Source organism: Haemorhous mexicanus, chromosome 20 (genome assembly GCF_027477595.1).
Source record: "Haemorhous mexicanus isolate bHaeMex1 chromosome 20, bHaeMex1.pri, whole genome shotgun sequence".
In the NCBI taxonomy this organism is placed as follows: Eukaryota; Metazoa; Chordata; class Aves; order Passeriformes; family Fringillidae; genus Haemorhous; species Haemorhous mexicanus.
The window spans coordinates 9,094,806-9,116,138 of NC_082360.1; the positions used below are offsets into that span (position 1 = coordinate 9,094,806).

The 21,333-nt window shown below is 39.5% G+C and overlaps 1 protein-coding gene across 7 annotated transcripts in view; it reads left to right on the top strand.

The window, feature by feature from the left end:
- The window catches only part of CEP112 (centrosomal protein 112), a 162,119-nt gene that overhangs the window by 37,447 nt on the left and 103,339 nt on the right, over window positions 1-21,333 (top strand). For 6 of the 7 annotated variants that reach the window (XM_059864085.1, XM_059864084.1, XM_059864088.1 and 3 more), the window contains 6 exons: window positions 116-270; window positions 594-711; window positions 1,695-1,790; window positions 2,588-2,647; window positions 5,147-5,226; window positions 19,982-20,117. In XM_059864085.1, the coding sequence (XP_059720068.1) occupies window positions 116-270; window positions 594-711; window positions 1,695-1,790; window positions 2,588-2,647; window positions 5,147-5,226; window positions 19,982-20,117 (645 nt within the window). The remainder of the gene's footprint in view (window positions 1-115; window positions 271-593; window positions 712-1,694; window positions 1,791-2,587; window positions 2,648-5,146; window positions 5,227-19,981; window positions 20,118-21,333) is intronic. The other variant, XM_059864086.1, reaches the window with a different exon arrangement.

Sequence of the window (21,333 nt, forward strand, 5' to 3'; positions counted from 1 at the left end):
CTTTGCCATTGTAACTCTTGTGTCTCTGCATCATCTGAGAACCTCATTGCTCAAGGCTACTGGGATATTCCCTCATTGATTCTGGGCTTTTCTCAAGAATTCTCTATTCTTTCAGAATGAGACAGTCCAAAAGCTGGGGGCCCGTGTGCAGCAGTTGACTGTTGAGGCTGAAAATAGTAATTTACAACGTCAGAAATTATCTCAGGAGAAGACTGAGGCAGAGCTGCGCTACCAGGAGGTCTGCTCCCAACTTCAGGAGCTGACAGAAAGGTAATTCAACAACAATTAGTAGTTAAACTTCTAAGGATGTGGAATTTCCAGAAGCAAACATTATTAATTTTGGTCCAGGAACGCACTGAATGGCATTTGACATTAGAGAACTCTCATGAAAATATATTAATTGGTGTCAAACTCATTTGAAGTGGCCCAAACTACCACCTTAAGGAGTGTCTTACCTTTCCATTATTAATGAGCAGCTTGTTCTGTGACAGGAGCACGTGGCAGATGTGCAGACTGCGTGGGATTGATACTGAGCAGGTAAAATGCCAAAATCTGAAAGCAATTTCCATCTTCTGTTTGCTTGCTCCCTGTAGGTACAAGTTACTTCAGAAAGACAAGGACCAGACTGTGCAGGAATACAAGGAGAACCTTCAGCAGCTGCAAAGCAAATTTGATGTTGATAGAGATTTTCTGAAGCAGGAACAAGCTCAGGTATGCTGCCAGGTGTAACAGGCAGGAAAATGGGGTTTATTTCCTCAGTTCTCTCCTCACTCTCAATACGATGCTTATGAATAAATCCAAGGAATTGCTCAGTTCCCTAAGTTAGTCATGAGTGTAAGTTTAAATAAAATTGAGATTTAATTTTTCATTCCCAAATTTGACTGAAAAATCATCTGGAGTTGCTTGGTCATTCTGCTGTGTGTGTATTTCTACAGCTGATTCAGATAAGGTACAATTCACATCCTGATTTTGTTTGTGCTCCTGGAAAAATTCTGGATACACCCTTGAAGATTTCATGTTTTCATAAAGCCTCTTCCATGACAGAAAATATTTTCCCCAGGAAAAAATAGTCCTGCAGGCCTCATAGTATTGAACATTGTGTTAAATATTTATGTGTTTAAAGAAATATTTTCATATTTTGCAAGTGCAAGTTTCACCCAAAATGTAACAACTCTGATTTGTTTCTGGGAAAGCATCTGTCAGGTTGATATCTACCAATATGCATAGGTACAGAGATGGTACATGTTTAAAGTGATTTTAAAGTCAAATAATTGTAGAAAATACTCAAATTTTAAATACCACTTATTAATCCATAGAGCCATAGGACAGGTGGGGTGTTTGGTGTTTATTGCTGAAGATATATTTATTTTTATATACAATAAAAATAAATATATCTGAGCTTTGATGATAGTTTACCCCATTTCATTTACAAGTTATTCTTCTTTCTATCAATTTTTAGTAGATTTTGGTAGGGATTTTTTATTATTGGGGTGGTTTTTTGTGCTTTTGTTTCCATTCCTGAGCTCACCAGAGGGCCCAAACTGATGCATCCAGAACCATAAACTCATACAAGCTTTTTCTCTCAAGCTGATAATTTTTCCAGTTTCTGGAAACAGTAGAGAAATAAATTCAAAAATGCAAAAGAGCTAATGAGGAGTCCAAGACAAAAACCTGCTTTTTCTGTTCAATCCCAGCAGACATGTGGGGTGATTGCAGAGTTACGCTGTGAAATGGCTCTGCTGAAACAACAATTGCAGGACTCTGAACATCAAAGGAAGCAACAGCTGAGGGTGAGCCCTGACTTTCTTTCTCAGAAATGACCAACTCTTTTGAATTTTTGATGATTTAAATGTTTAGATATCCATCATTAAATGTACTTCTGTATACCGTGCTTGCTTGTTTCTGTTTTATGAATGTAAATATATAAAATTTCACATAGGGTTAAAGGTTGATTTAAAAAGTGTGGCTAAAAGAGAGGTAAAAGCAGAATTTTCACAGAAGTTTTCTGACTGTTTCTTGTAGTTCAAATGTTAAGTAAAAGAAGTTGAAATCTCTATTGGTGGATTACAAAGAAGCCTGACAAAGAATGATGAATATCTTTTTTTTTTCCTCGTAAATTGTAAACATTTTTAAAGTTTCAAAATTGTTTTTAATTTGCACTGTTTAATAGATCAGTTCAATATTCTGTCTTCCTGTAAGCATTTAAATTAATCCTTCTATCTCAGGGTAATGAGTTCCACATCTGTATCATGTATCAGTCCTGGTTGAGTTTTGGCATCTACTTTTCTTCCAAAGTCTTTCATTTCACAGTTGATATAGTACAGAATGGCATTTTAATAGCTCAGGAGAACAAGTTGCTGTTTCTCTTTAGCAAACATGAATCATGACTTTGGAGATAGTTGTGTTATTTGGTGTTGCTTAAATTCTCTTCTATGTCAGAGAATTTTTTTCATGATGATATCAAGTGGGTTTTTTATTTTGGTATGAACTGTTCTATATGATAGCTGATGTCTGTGTTTGATGAATGCTCTGCAATGGAAGAAAAATGGGATTTGTTGATTTAGAATGCACATCTTTTCCTCTGCAGGAACAAGAGTGCAAGGTTCAGCAGGACAAGCTTCGCTTGCAGCGTGCCTATGAGAAACAGGTAATATTTCCAGGAAAATTCCCATCTTCTGCACTAGTTTGTTCTGTGCAGGACTTAAAAGTTAAAATTTTGAAACCCCCAAATATTAAATTTGGGAATCCAAGCATTTCACAAGGTTTGGAAAAAATGGTTGAACAAAATCAAGTAAGACTTTAAGCACAGCTGTTTCAGGACAGGGATATCACCTCTGATTTTAGGAACCTGTTGCCAGGGCATGGAGTGCCCAAAAAAGTCCCAAAAAAGTGCTCCTGGAAGCTTGTCCTGTGTGTGTACACTGCTCGTGGTGGCAGCTGCTGTTACTGAAAGGAAAATGAGCTGAATGAAACCTGGCCTGACCTCTGCCAGTGCTCATGTGTTCTCCCTCCCTCCTTTTCCCCCAGGGTATCTCTGTTCCATCCTTCTCCACGTGTTCTCTAGATATTGTCAACAGGCATCGTTTTTACATCAGAAACTTACAGTAAAAAATGTAATTTTCATCAGAAACACTTCATCTTAAAGCACTTTGCAAATCCTGCCTGCTCTTTTAGACTCAGAACATCAATAGGCTTCAAATTAAACTTCAATTTTAGTGACATTATATGTGCAACTCATGTGCAGCCAGAGGGTGCCTTAGATGCCTGTTTAATTGAAAGGATGTGTTACTCAAACATGTCATTGCCAAATGTGGCAAATTTATAACATAAAATAATGGATTGTGATCCCAGCTACTTGTCACTTGGTAATAGCACTTGTGACATGAATTGTAGAGAGGTTTTGGTTTGAGTTAGTTTCTTCTGCTGACTTGAAGTCAAAACATTCTTTGTTCCAGGATCTGCCTTGGTTTAAACCTAGCTTACATTTGTCTTTTTAGTCAAATCTTGGGTTTTATAAATGTTGAACTCCAGAAAAATCCAGGATTGGAGTGATTTGCAGGCCAAAATAAAAAATATATTGGCACAGTTTGACTGAGGTTTGAGGATCTTTTGGGAGAAAGCTCCTAAGCATGGGCTGAGAGTGTGTCAGCAGTGCCTCCAACCAGTGAGCCCAGGGAGGGAAGTTGGAATTCTGCATCAGCAAACAAGGAAGCAGAGCCTTTATTTTTATAGATAACTTGACAGCAGTTTGTTCATAAATTCTGGTGTAACTGTTTTCAAGCTCCAGTCTTTGAGAAAGGACGAGAAGAAAAAATCCAGGGAGTAATCTGTGGGTATAAATCCATAAACCAGGATGGATTGGCCCATAAAATACTAAAACAAGTAAAGGAATCATGAAGTCTCTGCTGCAGTCTGTTCACTTAAAAACCTACCCATTATCTAATAATCTTTATGAGTCTGCAGTGGCTGTTGCCTCTGAGGATACTTAAACATCAAACAAATCACAGGTAGGAACCTTAAATGTCACTGTTTGATTAAATGTGCTTATCTGCTGGATCAGGAACCAGTTAGGCTAAATGGCTTTACAAGCCAAGGAAACACCTGCTTTTTATAAATAATCCACTGCTTGTTTTCCAAACATTCAGCTCAGCATCAGGAGAGTGACAGATTATTCCTGACAGCCATTCCCAAGCCACCTGTTGAATATATAGAATTTTACCAGGTTTGGCAGTAGCTTCTTCACTCTCTAATAGACAGCTCATGGATTTGGAGGCTCTTGGAACCCAGCTGAGTGTTCCTGGAGTGAGCACCTCCATGGAACTGCTCCCAGCAGAGAATCTCTGCATTTGTTTTTTCACTGGCATACACACTAAGTAAAACACATTTTTCGTTATTTTGTAAAAAAAAATTCTTTTATTTATTTTATTTCTTTTCTTTATTCTGTACTTTTTTACATTACAAATGACTGTAGGTGGGTAAAGGATTTCCTGTATCTCCCATTCCCTCGTTGTTCCTTAAGCAATGCTAAAGCAACACAACTCTTGGATTATGTACAAACTCTTGGACTTCACCTGTCCTTGGCAGAAAACATTACAAAAACTTGTGGTTTGGGCTTCACTGGGAAGTTGCCAAATTCAAGGGGTTTTGTAATTATTTTTAGGATTATTATTGATAATTGCTCTATTGCTATTATTCTTTGGGATGTTTATCTATTTATGTTTGATTTTTTTTTTGGTAAGAATTGATCAGGAGTTACTCACTTTGGGTGGTCATAGATTGGTGAGTAGGAGCTCTGCACCTCAGAGAATAAGGGTCACTATTTTAGGCAGTTTCATATCTGCTTTTCTGTACTTATCTGAAGAAAATCTAGTTCCTTTTTTATGTAATTACTGATATTTCTTTATTCTAGCCAGTAATACTCACTTTGAGAAGGAAAACACTCATTGGCTACATTCCCATACTTCATCTCTCTGGTAATCTCTGCTTTTGCATTTCACATGATTTTAGAAATCCATGGATGATTGTCTGGATCAGTAGAAAAGGAGCATGCAAATAATAGTTTTTAGAATTTACAATAACATTGATTTATTTTAACTCAGACACTGTTTGGGCCAAAATTTATGGTGGTATTTTCTTTAAATGGCAGATTAATGGCATTCGGAGTGATCTGGATAAAGAAAGAGGGAATGCTCAAAAGAAAATCCGCCACCTGGAAGAGGCTCTGAAGTAAGTGAATGTGCAATAATTCTTGAACCACCCCTGGTGTTTTAAAATATTTATTTATTAATACTTATTTATTAAATAAACTTATGCTTTGTCTCATCTAACTGCCCTCCTATAGTTTTTTTCCTGTTTTAAAGCTGCACCTTCAGGTTTCTGATCAACCAGAAAAATAAAAAAACTAAAGTAAGAACCAACTCATCCAAATTTGCTGACTTTTAAGTGGTAGGAATAAAATAGAATTAATGAGAATTAATTAAAATAAATAGAGTTAATTAGTCACCTGGTCTTGCCCTCTCAAACAAATGGGCCCAGGTTCAATTCAGAGTTTATTCATAGGAAGCAAATAATCAAAACTAAAGGCTTGGTGCATTGGGCTCTTCTAGAAAATGGAATAAATTTGAAAGATGTATTTACTTAAAATGTATTTTAATTTAGTAGATGATGCTTCTGTTTTTATATTTTATGTTTAATATCCACAAATTACAAGTCCAATGCAGATTTTTTTCTCTTTGATACAACCCTTCTTGGTGGGAGTACTTGTTCTTCACGTGGAACTGAAGCTGGGGGAAATGCTCTGTAGCAAACAGTTTTCCTTAACTAACTTGGAACAGGATTTTTGCTGACTTTGTCCATGAACAGCTAATCAGGAAGCACCAAGTTTGATGTTTTCTGGGCAAGGGAGTGGTTTATGTACAGCAGATGCACATAGGACAAGATCAACTCTTGCTATGCTCCTTTTGATTATGTAAATTATTCTTTCCATGTGTTAATCCAGTCAAAAGTCAAAGCTGTGGAAGTAATTTCTAGGGGAATCAGATTATTCTGAAACAAACCAGAAGTTATTTGCTGAAAGTATTCAGTTTAATATCACAATGTACCTTATCTAGGCTGGGAGAGGCAAGTAAAGATACTTTCATTCCATAGAAGTGACAGGGCTGAAGTCTGTATTTCTTTATTTCTATAATCTCGGAGGTATTTGGCATAAATAGAGACTATCTTAAATCACTGCAGACATTAATAAAAACTCCAGCTTTTAATCTTTAAATTCTTTACATTGACTATTATTTATAATTTTGGGGAGGTTGAACTGTTATCAACTGCACTTAATCTTTTAGTATTTTACCATCTGATTTGTTGATAATGAAGCTGCATTAATTTTCTTCCACATCTTTCAAATAATGTGTCAGTTTGCACTTACTTATGTTAATAAAACCAGTCTGGCTTTGCAGCCCAGGGTTGATCCCCACGTGGGTGCAGAGGAAATTCTCTCCAGGCAGGATCTGGGAAGTGCTGGGCATTTGGAACCTCAGGAGCTCTTGCAGGAGCTGAGGCCATCCTCAGTTATTTCTGATATCCCTTGGCTGTATTTAAGCTTAGGTGTAGCTTGGAGTTGGAGTCAGGATTTGAAAGACTCAGTTTTAAGAGCCCAAAGTGCTGGTGCTGCTCCAAGGGCCATGAATTCAACCAATGCTGGCAGAGCTCAGTCCCAGCCTTGTACTCCTGTGGGTCAGTCCTCTGGCCAAAACTGGGCACGGGTCAGCTCTGGGACTGAAGAGCCCTGGGGGCTGGGCAGAGGCTGAAAATCATCAGCTGCTGCCCCCACAGCAAGTGATTAATGCCTCTGTGGGTCTGTGTGTGTACCTACAGGTGCCTAGATGGGAATTTACTGACATGTGCCTGGATGGTTTTCACAGTGTCTCCCAGTACAGGCTGCTTCTGCTCCTGTGGCTCCCCTCTAAATGAGAATATTCTTTGGTATTGTATTTTTCCCAGGGTCACTTCCATGTCCTGTGGCACTTTGTTTTTCATATTCTTTTAATTTAATTTTTTTGATTCAGGGTGTTGAAAATAATGTAGAGATGTCTAATATTAAACCATATCTACCTCTTCCAGTTGAAATGGAAAATGTTTAATGGTGGAGATAGTTTAGTCTAATAAAACTCTATACCACTGCTCTTTTGATTGTTTTACAGCAGGGATTTGGGGCTAATTTCAAGATTAATAATGGATTTAGTAATGCTAGTAAGTAATTGAATAGAAATAAAAATCAGCTTTCTAGTGTGGTATTGTCTGGCTGGAGACAGAAGTTGGCAGATCCATGGGGATGGATTTAGCATCCTGAAAAGATGGTATTTGCAGAAATGCAGTGCCCTAGTCCAGGCCAGCTCCCATTGTGGTGGTTGGGATTCCAGCTCTGGCTCTGGCTCTGCATTCCTGACCAGGGCTGGAGCAGACTCACATGCCCAGGGCAGAGGACCTGCCAGTCCTGCAGGGCTTTCTGCAATTCACACCACTCATTTAGCACCAGGGTGGCTTGACAATATTAAGATTTTTTCATATGTGTGCTTTTATATGATTCACAAGTATGTAATAGATAGGGAGCAGTAATATTTATTGTGGAGAAAAGGATGCCTTCCTTATGGCTTTTTTTTTTTCAATGCTGCAAAAATTATTCTTTTTAGCAATCCTTTCCTATTAATATGAGTCCATAAGATCCAAATGCTTCATTTTGCTGAATTTCTTTAAATACTTGCAGAATGAAATTAACTAACTCCAAGCTCAGGCAGACTCAGTAAATCTTTAGGAAACAACCTTTTCTTGCATGGGGTGGGTGAAAATGCAGTTCAGCATCTTCCATAGAAATGATGCCTTGTGGAATTGTGACTCAGAACCCAGTAGGTGCATCAGTGATTTCTCACAAACTACTTTGATCTGAATGCACTTTGATTCTGAAATGGCCACAGGATTGTATCTTGAGTAGCTGCTGAGCTGCAAGCACAGAGAAAGGGAAGTGGCAGGCATTTTAGGGGATTTTTGTTATTATTATCATTATTTTCCCAGTGCTGTGACAGCAAACAGTGCTGCTGCTGTTTCAACCATATCCACACGGATGCAGAATGAAAGTGATTGGAGGCATTGTTTGGAATAGTAAAATCCACATTTCTGAAAGTATCTTTCACTTCAAAAATAAAAAAAACCCAGTATTGCCATAGTTTCAATACAGAATAGGGGTTTATGTAGTTTACAGGAGGTTTTTTCCTTCTTCTGAAGTTCATGGTAGAAATATCTGTCAAAAGCAAACCTTTGGCAAAAGAATTGCTCCAACACTTCTGACTCGTGGTGGTGACTTGTAGATATAAAATTTATATTTACTTCTGCAGTGCATGTCACAGGCATTGCTTAATAGCAAAAGTCCCTCTGAGAAGTGCTGCAAGGGCTTTTCTAGAATGTCCTTTAAATGGCATTTCTATAAGAACAAAGTTTTCTTGAAAAGCTTCTCTGTAATTACTTGGGGGGAAAGGTTGTTTCTCTAATCCCTGTGGTTTGGTTGCAGAAAATGTGTCATGAGAGTGAGCTGCAAATAGGCTGAATCTCTGCTGTTCTTATCTCCCACAGTGAGGAGTAGGAAATAGAGGTATATAATTTGTCACTGTACAAACTGAGTAGAATGAAACTGAAAATAAATGAGGAAAAAAAAAAATCTGTACCCATTTACTGAAGAAATTGCATGGAAGAGAAAGAAAAGGTGTTGCTGGGTTTATACAATATTGTTAAACAGCTCTCAGCACCATCTCTTGTGTTTTGTTCTCTGGAATTTGGATGTTTATTCATTCAATATATTTATATTCTTCTGCTTATATTTTGGTAGCAGACTGTTCAATACTTCCAGTTTACTATCAGAAATACATATTTGCTCTAGGGAAATATTCCCCATTGAAGATTACAACCACAACAGCACCTCAGTTTTGAGGTGGTTTGGTTTTGACACTTGCATTCTGGAGTCATGGAAGAATCCCAGAATGGTTTGGGTTGGAAGGGACCTTAAAACCCATCCCATCCCACCCCAGCCATGGCAGGGACACCTCCCTTCCACTGTCCCACTGCTCCTGCCTGGCCTGGGCCACTCCCAGGGACAGGGATCACACCTTTGTGGCTGCACAGACACATAAAGTTGGCCACTCTTCAGATTGAGAGAGTTTGGACTAAATTAGAGACATCCTGAATAGTTTGAGGCTGTGATCCTCTGTCACCCTCATGGGAAGTGCAGAGCACGTTGATTTCTTCAGGGTAAAGGTTGTGACAGTTCTCATGTACTGGAGGGAATGATGGCATCTGATTTAGTGCTTTTTGCTTTGTTTGCCTCATGCACAAATAACATTTTCATACTCTCCTGAAGTACAGATTTCCTAAGCTCTTGTTCTTCAATTCTGTAGAGTGTTAAGGAAACAAATTTTAAGAAGTGACATTAGGAGAAATGAAATGAAATGAAATAAGAGATGAAAGTCCCCCTGTACAGGTGCAGATGCTGTAGTTAAACACTGCAGCATCAAGGAATGTCTGCACACCTCCACTCCAGTGCTCCACAACCTTCTCTCTCTCACTCTTTGGCTTTTTTTTTTTCCCCAAGTCTGTCTGTGGAGCCAAATCTCAGCACTTTGCAAGTGGGGATGATACAGAGCAAATGCTGAGCAGCTGCTTCATTCCAACTCACTTAATAAAATTATTTGTTTACATAAGGAACTCCCAACACCTCTTTTTTTCCATGGCTTTCTACCCCTTGTCTGAACTTGTTTAAAATTCTGGGGAAGAAAGAAGGGCTAAACTGCTAAACTTTCTAGAAACCAGTAAAGCCACTTCTGTCCATTAGCAGATTTTCCCAGTAGTTTTCACAGCAGTTTTTAAAGCACACACAGACAGTTCTCACACTTTTTTGGGGGTTGGTTTAGGTGGCAGACCAAATCTTCCCAGTCATGACGTGGTGTGAAGGTGGTGCCTGCAGGTATTCAGTAAAATGCAGGAATGGAAGTGATTTGCCTTTCTTTTCTCTTCTGTACCTGTGTGCATGCACATTCTTGGGTCCATGTGGTTTCTGACATGGCAGTCAAGGAGAAGAAGTTGATTTCTCTCTGGAGATGGTGCCATGGAGTTTCCTCACTGCAGACTTAAAAAAAGCTTTTCCCGCTGCTTTTTGTTATTCCAGAGTGAGAGCAATGCTCTGTGCTCCCCCATGCTGGGCTGCTGTTTCTGGGGGTTTTGTCAGGTGATCAGTGGTAGTCACTTCTGTTTTAAAATTCAGGTTTTGTGTGTAGCACAGTTATTTCTGCTACAAGGTTTTGCCTCACAGAAAATATCTGATAAAAACTGATAAATATCTGATAAAAAAAGTGTTAGCACTCATATTTCCTAAATCAAGGTGGACAAAATGCTCTTTAGGGAAGGAAATACTTTTTTGTTGGTACCAGTTACTCTTCTTGAAACTTCAGTCATTTCTTTATTCAGAAAGCTTCACTTGTCATCTCCTGGTGTGCTTTGCAGTCTTGTGGTTATTCTGGGTCATTCCTTACCTGACATTGAGCCAGATCCATGGAGCTGCAGCTATTCTCAGGCTTCTCCTGTGGTTTTAAACTTGGTGTTGATACCTGTAAAGCCTTCAGAGGGTGCCTTTGATCTCAGCCTTGCTAAAAGCAGAAGTTAAAATGAAATTAGCACTGTCCTGGAGCCTCAGGCTGCCACAGGGAATGCCTGGGTGGCAGTGACACCGAGGGTCAGTAAATTCCCATTTCTCTCATTTTGATTTCCACAGCTCCCCTCTCTGCTCTGGGCTCTGGTGCAGGGGGATGATCTGAATTGACGAGATTCTGTTCTCATACTGAGTATTTTATTAAGGTTTTTTTCATGCCCTGAGTATTTTATTAAGGTTTTGCTCTTCTGAGCCTGCCTGGCCTCCTGCAGCAGTGCTGGATCCTTCTGGTTTTCCCAGTTCACCTGCACTGGTGACATGGGGATAAGGCAGAAATGGGCAGAGGGTGAGGTTGTCCTTGGCAGAATCTTTTCCTACAGCTGTGGCTGAGTAATGACTCATTTTTCATTGTATGGTTCTCTTTGATGCACAAAGAGAAGACTTGGGCTTGTTTGATGTGAAAGGCTCTTCTTGCTTTATTCAGAAGTACCTAAAAATGCATCAGACTTTAGGAAGTTTTATGAAAGGGTCTTCTAGTCCTTAAGATTCTTCTATCTTGCAAAATTCCCATCTTGTTTATTTAATTTGTCTTCTGTCTGTAATACCACAAAAGGAACAGTGTAAAGGTGAGGGGACATAGATTTGAGAGAAGTGAGTGGTGAACAATCTGCTGCTGACCCAATAAAGAGGGAAACAGATGAAGGCAAGGAAAAATAAACATGTGAAGAGAGCTGGCAGAAGGAGGTAGAATAAATAGCAATGGAAATAAATTATTTTGTTTGCAATTTACATTTGCATAACTGTTAGATCCCAACATTTTGCAAAGAAGTAAAATTTAGGCTTCTCAAAATATACAGAAGTTATAATTTGAAAAAACAGCTGTGATTTACAGTGGATCTTGAGAATTTGATTCTACCAAGCCCTTTGAGAACTTTATATTTAAACAGCTGCTCCTTCAAATCCTCTTGTATTGGCTTCTTGGAGTGGTGTGTGTCAGAAATGCCACTGCACACAGCAAAGCACAACAGCCTGAGAATCATCAATGCAATGATAAATAAATAAAGGGAGTGATAGCTTTAACCACAAGTTAATTTTTCATTTCTTTTTTCCTTCCTTGCTCCTCTAAGTTGAATCCAAATTCTGAGTAATTGCTTGTTGTTATTGTTAATATTTCCAGGGTAATTGCCTAAGTGTAGCTGTTTTCCTGCAGTTAATTCCATTTTTCCTTGAAAATGAAGTATTTGTGTGTGGAGAGAATTCTTGTCAGAATGGAAAAGCCATTACTATTTAAAGCGGAAATAATTAAAGGAATATGAGCAGGCATTGTCTTTAATTCCAAGTGTTGCAATAAAAGAGCATTGTTAAGAGTTTCTACTCATGTTCATTGTGTTCATCATTATCTTTTATTAAAATGTTGAGGGTTGTCTCGTTACAGCCATTGCAATATGATGAAAAAAGCCAAGTCTGTGATTTAGAAGCAGTGGTAATGTGATGTGGCTGAGGAGCTGGGATCTCCTTTTACTCTTTAAAACTGTGGGTGTTTTTTTTTGGTAGGCTGGGTTTTGGTTTGGGATTTTTTTAAATTTTTTTTTTCTCCTTTAAGAATCAGTGGAAAACCAAGCAGCTGTTCTCCACTTGGTGCTGTGCTTGAGCATCTGAAACCTTTTAGAGCAAACCCAGTCAAAGTTTCCAACATATTGTAAACATTCCCTAACCCTCGCTCTAGGGGCCACAACGTGGAGCATGAACAGAGGCCTCCAAAATATGGTAGCTTGCTTTAATAGTCTCACTTAAAAGCAAAAATAAAGTGTTCTATTAACTATTTACAGCCTTTCATTTTCTTTCCCCCCGTTTCTCTGGAGACCTACTGGCAATAATGAAATATGTATTGAAAGGAAGGCTCCAGTTGTACAAAAAAAAAAGTAACAGTTGATTTTTAATCCTTGGCTCTGGGACTGTTATGTCCCTCAAGATGGTTATAGAGATATCACATGACATCTTTTTAGTGATAACAACTGTGAAACTGGTTTGATATGGCACACAGCTTATGAAATTTAAAGTATTGCCTTGTGAGGTGAAGAGCATTGCTGTGTCATGCTGTAGCACTTCATTAATTGCTGTAAATTGCTATTGTAATAATGAATGTCATTAAGGACTATCACAATCACATTGACTAACTGAAAATACAAATAATCAACAATAATGGCAGAATTGTTCCCTTGTTACTCCAAAGGCTTCCCTCTCACATCAGTGTATTTTTCAGATTTCTTATTTCTTTTCTCATTTTAAGATTATACAATGCCCAAAACACTGATGAAATGAGAAAAGCTTTCAGTTGGCTAAAGAATGTTGTACAGATGATTGAATTCAATTAACTGATTGTTAAAAAGCATGAAAAGTTTCAGGCTGTCACCTCCTTTGAGTCACTTAGAAACCATCTACAAATCAGTACAAGGAAAAACTTTGTTTCTTCCTGTTGCTCCATGATTGTGATTCTCTACTTCAATTATATTTGATAATCTTAATTTTGCTTTTAGTTTTTATGTACTCTGTACAACTTTCCTTCAGCTTCAGCTACAGTACAACCAACCTTCATGGAGGAGTTGAATCTGATAATTCAGACAGTACTTTAAAGGAAAAGAAAATTGTGACAATCCATGTCCTCTTGGAAAGACGAAACCAATGACCCAAGCATTCGTGGTTCCCCAGAATGAAATATCTTTATTATCTACTACAACATGAATAATATTACTCTGAATCCTGAACTATCCAATTATTTTAACCATAAAATGAGTTACCTTAAGTCAGTAGAATGACAGGATGAATTCTGAGCCCTTGTACCTCCTTAACAATCTTAATCCTGGCGCTTCATCCTCAGCATCTTTGCTTTGCCAACCACTGTTGGCTCTGTCACTCTTCACACAGCCTGGGCTGTGCTTTGTTAGTGTTAAGTGATTCTCCTTGCCTGGCTCTGTCCTGAGCCTGGTGATTTCTCACATAGTTTGTCCTTGGATGGTTTATTTTATCCCCCCCAGCTCTCAGTGCCACAGCGCCGTTCTCTGATCTCCATCTTTGCCTTCCCTGCTCCTCTTCTTTGGGTACCTCATGAATCTCTTTGCTGTCTGTCCAGGCTTTCTGGGCCACCTTTTAACTACAGACTTGTCTCCCCTTTTCTAAGCCATTATCTCCACCTGTCTCTCTGATTCTCCCCCCGTGCTGTCCTTGCTGAGGTTTAGCTGTGCTCTCAGCATGGGAAAGCCGGGACTGTTTAATCTCTGTTCTAATCCTCCTCCCTTGATAACTGAGCCTCTGTGCTCTCTCATATGTGTGCTGGATCTAAATCTTGGAGACACTTTCTGCACTCTGGAGCAAAATTACCAAGTTTTCCTTTCCAGCCACATTTCCAACACTTGCCCAGCCTTTTAACCCACATCACATTCATCATTTGGCAGTTGCTGTTTTCTTCTGTTTGCACAGCACCTAGCTCAACAGTGCCCTGTCATTATTGTAATGAGAAATAGTTATAATAATTATTAGTGTGTTTAACCAATGTCTGCCTCATTTGTGAGCCATTAATTTTGAATGTAATGCATTATTCTTATTTCAGTGTGATACTGCACACGTGGAGTATTATTTGCTTCAAATTCATTAATGGCTTTAAGGAGTGATTTAGTTTGTTAATGCTATCTCATGATTTATTTAAAACATAAGTATATAGTTTAAAACAATAATTGTATTGTAAATATATTCCATTGTTGGAGCTTGCTTGAGGGAATGCAGACCAGCTTTTTGATGTTAACATCTCAAATTATGCAAACTGTAAACAATTTATAAGTGGATTTGTGCTTTTTCTCATAAAGACAAGCTCATCTTATTCTTAAAATTGGGGAACACTTTATATTTATTTCTTACCTTAATATTTTTGGCTTTATTTCTTTGAAATGATGAAACAAGTTAGAATGCTTTCTAACAACTCCCAAATATTAACGTGCCCAGGGACAGGATAGGGATGATGTTTTGAAGGCAATAAATATTTCAGCTTCACATTTCAGTCTTTCTTCTTTGCTCCTTTGATCTGGCTTTGGTTTAGTTATCATTCCGCTTGAATGACTTCACACTGTCTCTCTTCCTCTCCACACCAAAAAGAAGAAGTGTTCTGCACAGATTCCATCTGTTTGGGGCTGGCATGGCAGGAGAGCCCTGCTTGGTGCTCCTTGGTTGTGGCAATCCCAGCCCTGCCCAGGGATGCTCCAGCCATGCCCGGGATGGAGTTCAGCCCAAAGCTGTTCCTGAGCTTTCACTGGGTGTTAAAAACAGAGCAGGGACAGCAAAATTGATTTTTGTGTATTTCACAGATTTGGCATTACTACTGAAGCATTTTTCTGTAACTATTAACCCATTAACCCCTTCCTTTACAGATATGTGGTGTTTTGGGCCTGAACACATTATTTATGTAGTGGAAGAGCTGCATGCTAGAAGTTAGGTCAGAGGGGCTGTGGCAGGGAGTTGTTTTTATTGGTTGTGGCATTAAAAAATGGTAGCAGGGGTCTTGCATTTGGCTATAAATTTAATTAATTAATTAAACTGCTGAAATTTTGTGGAGTCTTGGCAGTACTGGAGCATCTCCATGTGAGGGACTCTGAGAACAGGAGCAGGATCGTGGGTCTGCTTCAGTTTCCCTCTGTAAAGTCAAATGTAGGTGTCTGTACCCTGGATGGGTCCTCATATCTGTAGACACTGAAGATATTAAGGTGAAATTCCTGAATTTTGGTTGGCAGGGGAAATTTGGGTATGTTTTGATGCAGTTTGTGTTTTCACCTACACAGTCTGCTGTGTTTTATGTAAGAAATTGTGCTCTCCTTTGGAAATGTGTTTATGTAGGGTTTTTTGACTCTAAATTATTATATGAATGAATGGTGATAACTGGTTTTTTTTAGCACATATTAGTGAGAATCAGTTTTTTGTTTTTTGTGGCATTAAATAAAAAGGAAGGCTGTGTAGAAACAACAATATCCTTCTTCAGCTGCCTTCCAGCGAGTGAACAGTTTGCAGTTTGGTGGGGAGCAAAGGAATTTTCCCTCAGAAGCAGCAATATTTAGGATGGAGAGGGAGGAATGGGCAAAGACCTGTGTGAGTACAGCAAATCTGAGTGCACAGGATTAGAGTAAGTGTGATGTGGGAATGGCAGGACAGCCTGGCCTTTCCCAGCAGATCTCAGCAGTGGGGCTGCAGGCTCAGGCATGACTCTGCTTTTCCCATACCTCAGCCTTCCCTCAGTCATTTGATTTAGTTTTAAGTAGCCTTGTGAGGATTTGAGTTTTGGTGATCTAGTTTTAAGTAGCCCTGTGAGAAGCAGGGACTTGGACTCAGTGTGGGTCCCTTCCAACTCGAGATGTTCTGTAATTCTGGGATTTCTGTTTATCTCCAGGCATAAACCCAGTCATAACAGCCTGAGAGGGACTTACACAAGGGATGGAGCCTCTCCCTCTTGTGGAGTCCATCAGAATTTAAGTTTCAGAAGCTTATTCAGTGGCAAAATCCATCCTGATAGAAATTCCTTGCTGTGCTGCTGTTCTCCAGTACAGCTGGGATTCAATGGGCTGTGCTGCCAGCAGGTTTTGAAAACCTGGAGAAGAATTTGCCTATTTGTAAATTAAAGCCTGGTATCATTTTATAAGAAATCACTTAGAGTTTCCCAGCCAATTACTATTTTCCATGTCACTGAAAACCTCTCTGAATGGCACACAGGGAGCTTGGGTGTGGGTTTGCTGCTGGGATGTGAAACTCTGTCCCTGTGCAGCCTTGGGGGTGCCTGTGCTCAGTGTGGGCTGGCACTTCATGTCTGAAGGGTTTTAATTTGTTGGTGAGGCTGAGACCCAGCCAGGTGCATCTCCTGCTCCCTGGGCTGTTGGTGAGCCCTTGCTGTTGTTCAGGGAATTTTGGGAGCCCTCCAGGAAGGTGTTGGATTCATCCAACATTTGTGGGACATCCCAAACTTAATTAACCTCTCCTGTTAACCCATGAATTGCCCTGTGTTTCCTTAGTGCAGTGCTGTAAAGTCTCACTGCATTTAGTTGTTACCTCTTGGAAGACATTTTACAGAGCAGGACAAATCTTTATGATTCAGCATGAAGAGGAAGCACGTCAGTTATTTGTATTTCTCATCAGTGCCCTTCAGGGTGCTGATTTATTGAAATTCTGGACTTCACAGTCAATTTTCCCTGAGATGATTTGTGCTGTGTAAGACTCCTCATTCCATTGCCATGTCCTTTATACACTGAAACAAAAGGAATCTGCTGCTTTTTAAATTGGGGGCAAAGAGTAAATTCACCCTGTTTTCATATTCAGGCCGGCTCAGCTTTAGGGGATTTAAGTGATGTAATTGTATTGTACTGGGCCCCACAACTAGTCCAACTGAAAAAAATAATCTTCAAAGTGAATATTTTAGTGCTTCATGCAAGGCACATTGCTCAGTGTCTTGGGAAAAAAAGTGAAGCTTTTCTTGTATTTGCAAACCGAGGCCATTGTTGTACAGGTTTTCTAAGCTTCTGTACAAATCTGAACTGCACAAAAAACAGAGAGTGCTGGCTCCCACATCCTTAAAAATGAAGTTTTTTTTTCCCCGCTTGTAATGAGATGTTGCATTTATTCATGGGATTAAGTCCTTAAAAGAAAGGAAGGTGCATAAAACCACATTCCTGGAAGTTTACATCATAATATTTCAAAATAAAAATGTCTTCCTGAGGAAGAGGATGCATCAATTTTGAGCCTCACTATGAGCACGAGGCCTGATATTTTGTCCTTTTAAGTTTAGATTTGTTGTGTTTCCATCTGACTGGACCAAGCAGTGTCTCGTGACACTTGGCAGTGTGGATGTGTTTGAATGAGCTTCAAGTTTTGGTTTTGCTTCCAGTGTGGAGTGGAATTATTAGATGTGTTTTGCAGGGAGAGAGATTTGTTACCCAGGGCCCATTGCTGAATTATGGATCTTTGGGAGGAGAAGTGGACATTTTCCCCTCTCCATGGTCTCTCCAAGGTAACAAATGTGGGCAGAGCTCTTACATATTCTTCTTTCTGAGGCAGATTTTGTTCTGGGAGAGGGAAGTGATGGGCTTAATGTAGTTCAATGTCAAACAGCTGTAAAATTAAAAATATCTGTATTCAGCAGCTCCCTGGAATGTGGGATTTGGGGGATAACCGAGCCAAACAGCAGGAGCAGATGGAAAACTGATCCATCAGACAGTTCCTATCCCTCTGAGCTCTGGAGGTGTCACTGGTGTGCCCATTCTGAGGAAGGGTGGAGGAGTTTTGTACTTGGGATTTGGATCCTTTGGCTCCTCTGCAGGAGGGATTGAAATCCTAAATGGTATTTTGCCATTTCAGTTTAGATGGGGAAAGAAATGTTGATTTTGGTAGTGATGTTTTTTTGCTGAATAATTTTTATTGTCTCATAAATGAGTGGGGAATTTGATGGCATAGATTAACAGAGATGTGCTTCCCCCTCAAAGGAGTGTGGAAGATGGAATCAGTGAGGCTGTGGAAATAAAACATATCTGGAAGGGTGGTGGATGCTGTCTAGCAAACTTGAAGATAACTGATTTGCACAGGTATTCTAAGAACACAAAACCAAAACCCCAAAACAATCATCACCAAAACTGTGGTACAGGATTTTGTTCTATTTTCCTCCAGTTTCTGCTGGGGAAAAAAGGTATTTTCCTTTTTCTGTAAGGAGAGGGGCAGTCTCCCTATTCTCAATTATTCCATCAGCTGTGAGTGAGGCGCCAAAATGAAATCTTCTTTTTTTTTACATATACATCATGAAAGAAACCTCTAGAAGTAAACAGCAATGTACTGACTCAGGGCTTGTGGCATTTCTTTGATCTCTTTGCTAATGGAATTACCCTGCTCTCCTGCACTGCAAACAGCCTCTTTGTGAAGATGTAGGATTATGTTCTTTGTCCTATTGTCAAAGTCTGGTCTGCAAACCACAGAAGAGGATGTGAATACTGTAACTTTGGGCTTGGCAGCTTCCTGACCTTTCTGAAAGGCTTTCTCAGTGCTGCAGCAGCTCCTCCAGGGCTGGCAAGGTGACAGAGGAGATGAATTAACTGGGCTTTTCCGTCTCTTACGTGTCAGATTCTTTGTTTTATATGGAAATAATTTCTGTCAAAATGGGAAATTTATCGTGAGGTACTTCCTCTGCCTGCAAAATGAAAATGTCAGCCCAGGTCTGTTTGAATGTGTCTTCTGTTACAAGCCATGGGTGGAGCCAGCTTTGTCCCTGGATGCCACCATCGTGTTCTCCAGTGTCTGAACACAAAGTCAGCTCTGCTGACCTGTGGGAGTTGGAACATGTCACAAAAAGTTAATAACAAAACCAGTAACGAGTTAATAAAAGTTAATCATATTTGAGGACTCACATCAACATTTCTGAAATATTTATGTTGCCCACATTTTTGTCTGTGTTGTGTCAATATAGTGAATGTCTCTATCTTTTCATGTGTATCTTTTCATGTATGTGAATGTACATAAAATATTACAGAAACATTACTGTTGATCCAGTCTGAAGAAACCCAGCCTGATTTCTATAGATGTATCAGGTTTAATATGTCAAATAGTGTAGGCTGTTGATATGAAATATCTTTGCACAGAGATTTACCATCTGTCATTACTGTAAAGGCTGAACAGACATCACAGCATTATGGCTTTCTAATAGATTAAGAAGGAACCACGTGTCACGCATTGCCCTGCTTTGCATTTTGATTTATGACAAGCAGGGAATAATCCTGCACCTTGTCTGAGCAAAGATGGCGCTGGGATAATTTTCTTGATTTTTGTTTTGCCTTTTTTTTTAATCTGGAATGACAATCATTCTAAAAAGAGTTTGTTTAAGTATTGGGAGGTGTTAAGTCTAATTTAATGAAATCTAATTGGTTACTATTTATTCATTGTTACTATTATTAATTTTTTTATTAATTAGATGAGATTAATAAAAGGGGTTCTACAGTGGGTAGAGAGCCATTGAAAAGAAGAGAGGCTTTGAAGGTGGAGGTTTTGTTGTGAGCTGTGGACGCCGTGTTTGGGCGTGTGAAATTCAATCGGAGAAAGCGAAAATAACTCCGGCCTTCCATCGCCTTCTTCAAAGGCCTGCAAAGGGAAGTTGGGCAGAAGCTGGGACAGGAAATTGAAATCTGAATACTATTTTAAACTGATCGGGTTAAAGGCCTCTCTTTTACACCAGCACACTTGTTCTTTTATTTGATACTTGAACTCTGAAAATTTTCTGTGACTTTCTAGGGAGAAGGAGGAGCAGCTGAGGCGGGTGACGGAGGTACAGAGGCTGCAGGCCCAGCAGGCAGGCGCTGCCCTGGAGGAGTTTAAGCGGCAGGTGGAGCTGAACTCAGAGAAAGACTCTGCTGAAATGAAACAGCGGGTGAGGAGGTCACAATGCCAGCCTTTCTGAAACTCTGGCGCAGTGGGATAGCGGATTCTGATCTTATAATGCCAGAAACATGCTCCACTTGAGAGTGCCACATCAAAATCTTTCACAATGTAGTGTCTTTGCGGCGAGTCAGAAAGGGATGGTGGCGGGTGTTTCATCTTTCTGACAAAGCCAGGATTGTCATTGTTATAAAGATATCTGCAGTTATGATACTGATTAGGGATTTTTCAGGAGTGAGAGTAGAAAGGGTTAGTTTATACACCCTATGGAACAACGCTTGTCATTTCCCACTTCAATGTGTCTCTTCCTACTCTTTTCCCAGCCACTCTGTCTTCCATTAATGAGCTCCTGTAATCAGTTTGAGCCCAAACAGGGGCAGAGCCATGGTGGCTGCTGGCAGTCATGTGCAGGGGATGGAAAAATCCACTTTTCTGTCCCTGAAAATCAGGGAGTTTAGTGGCTTAGATTTCTTATGGAGCAAACAGTAGTTAAACCGTTCTCCTGGGAGTTTGTAAAAGCAGCCCAAGGAGTGAAAGGAAGGAGGAACAAGCAATAGGAGATCAAAAAGAAGGGGAGAGAAGGGATATTTCCTAACTCCTCCTGTGGCTGAGATCTCCAGACAGAACTCCAGCTTGTAATTCTGGATTACAAGTTCCAACCTCACCTGCCTTGACCAAAGCTCGCTGCTGACAGGAGGCTGCTGCAGGCTGGGACTGGAATGGGTGCTTGAGGGTCCTGCCTTAGGACTGAGGAAATTCCCTTTTTGTTGTTCTCAAAGTTTTTTGAAAATCTTCACTGCTGATATTTTTAAGACCCATGCAGACAGCGAATAATAGAATTTAGAAATTAAAAAAAAAAAGGAAGAACAAATTTATAAAAGCAAGATGTGTTCAGCAAACCAGACCCACGAGGGCAATACAACAAATCCCACTATTTTAATCTGACATTTTCTGTACTATGTGGCCCTCCTGCAATTTCTTCATGATGACTTGAAATAATATCCTAGTTCTGATCTAAAAGGGATGTTGTCTAATTCTAGAAAAGCTAATAATAGTTTCATTCACTTAAAAAACCTTTCAGCAAAGAAAACCAATCCAAAACATAATAAAGTGCAAAAGAATTTGGAAAACATAGTCAACTGTAATTTTAAAATGACAGTAAATTTCCTTCAGAATATTGCTGCATTCTGGGAAATTTTGGAAATCAA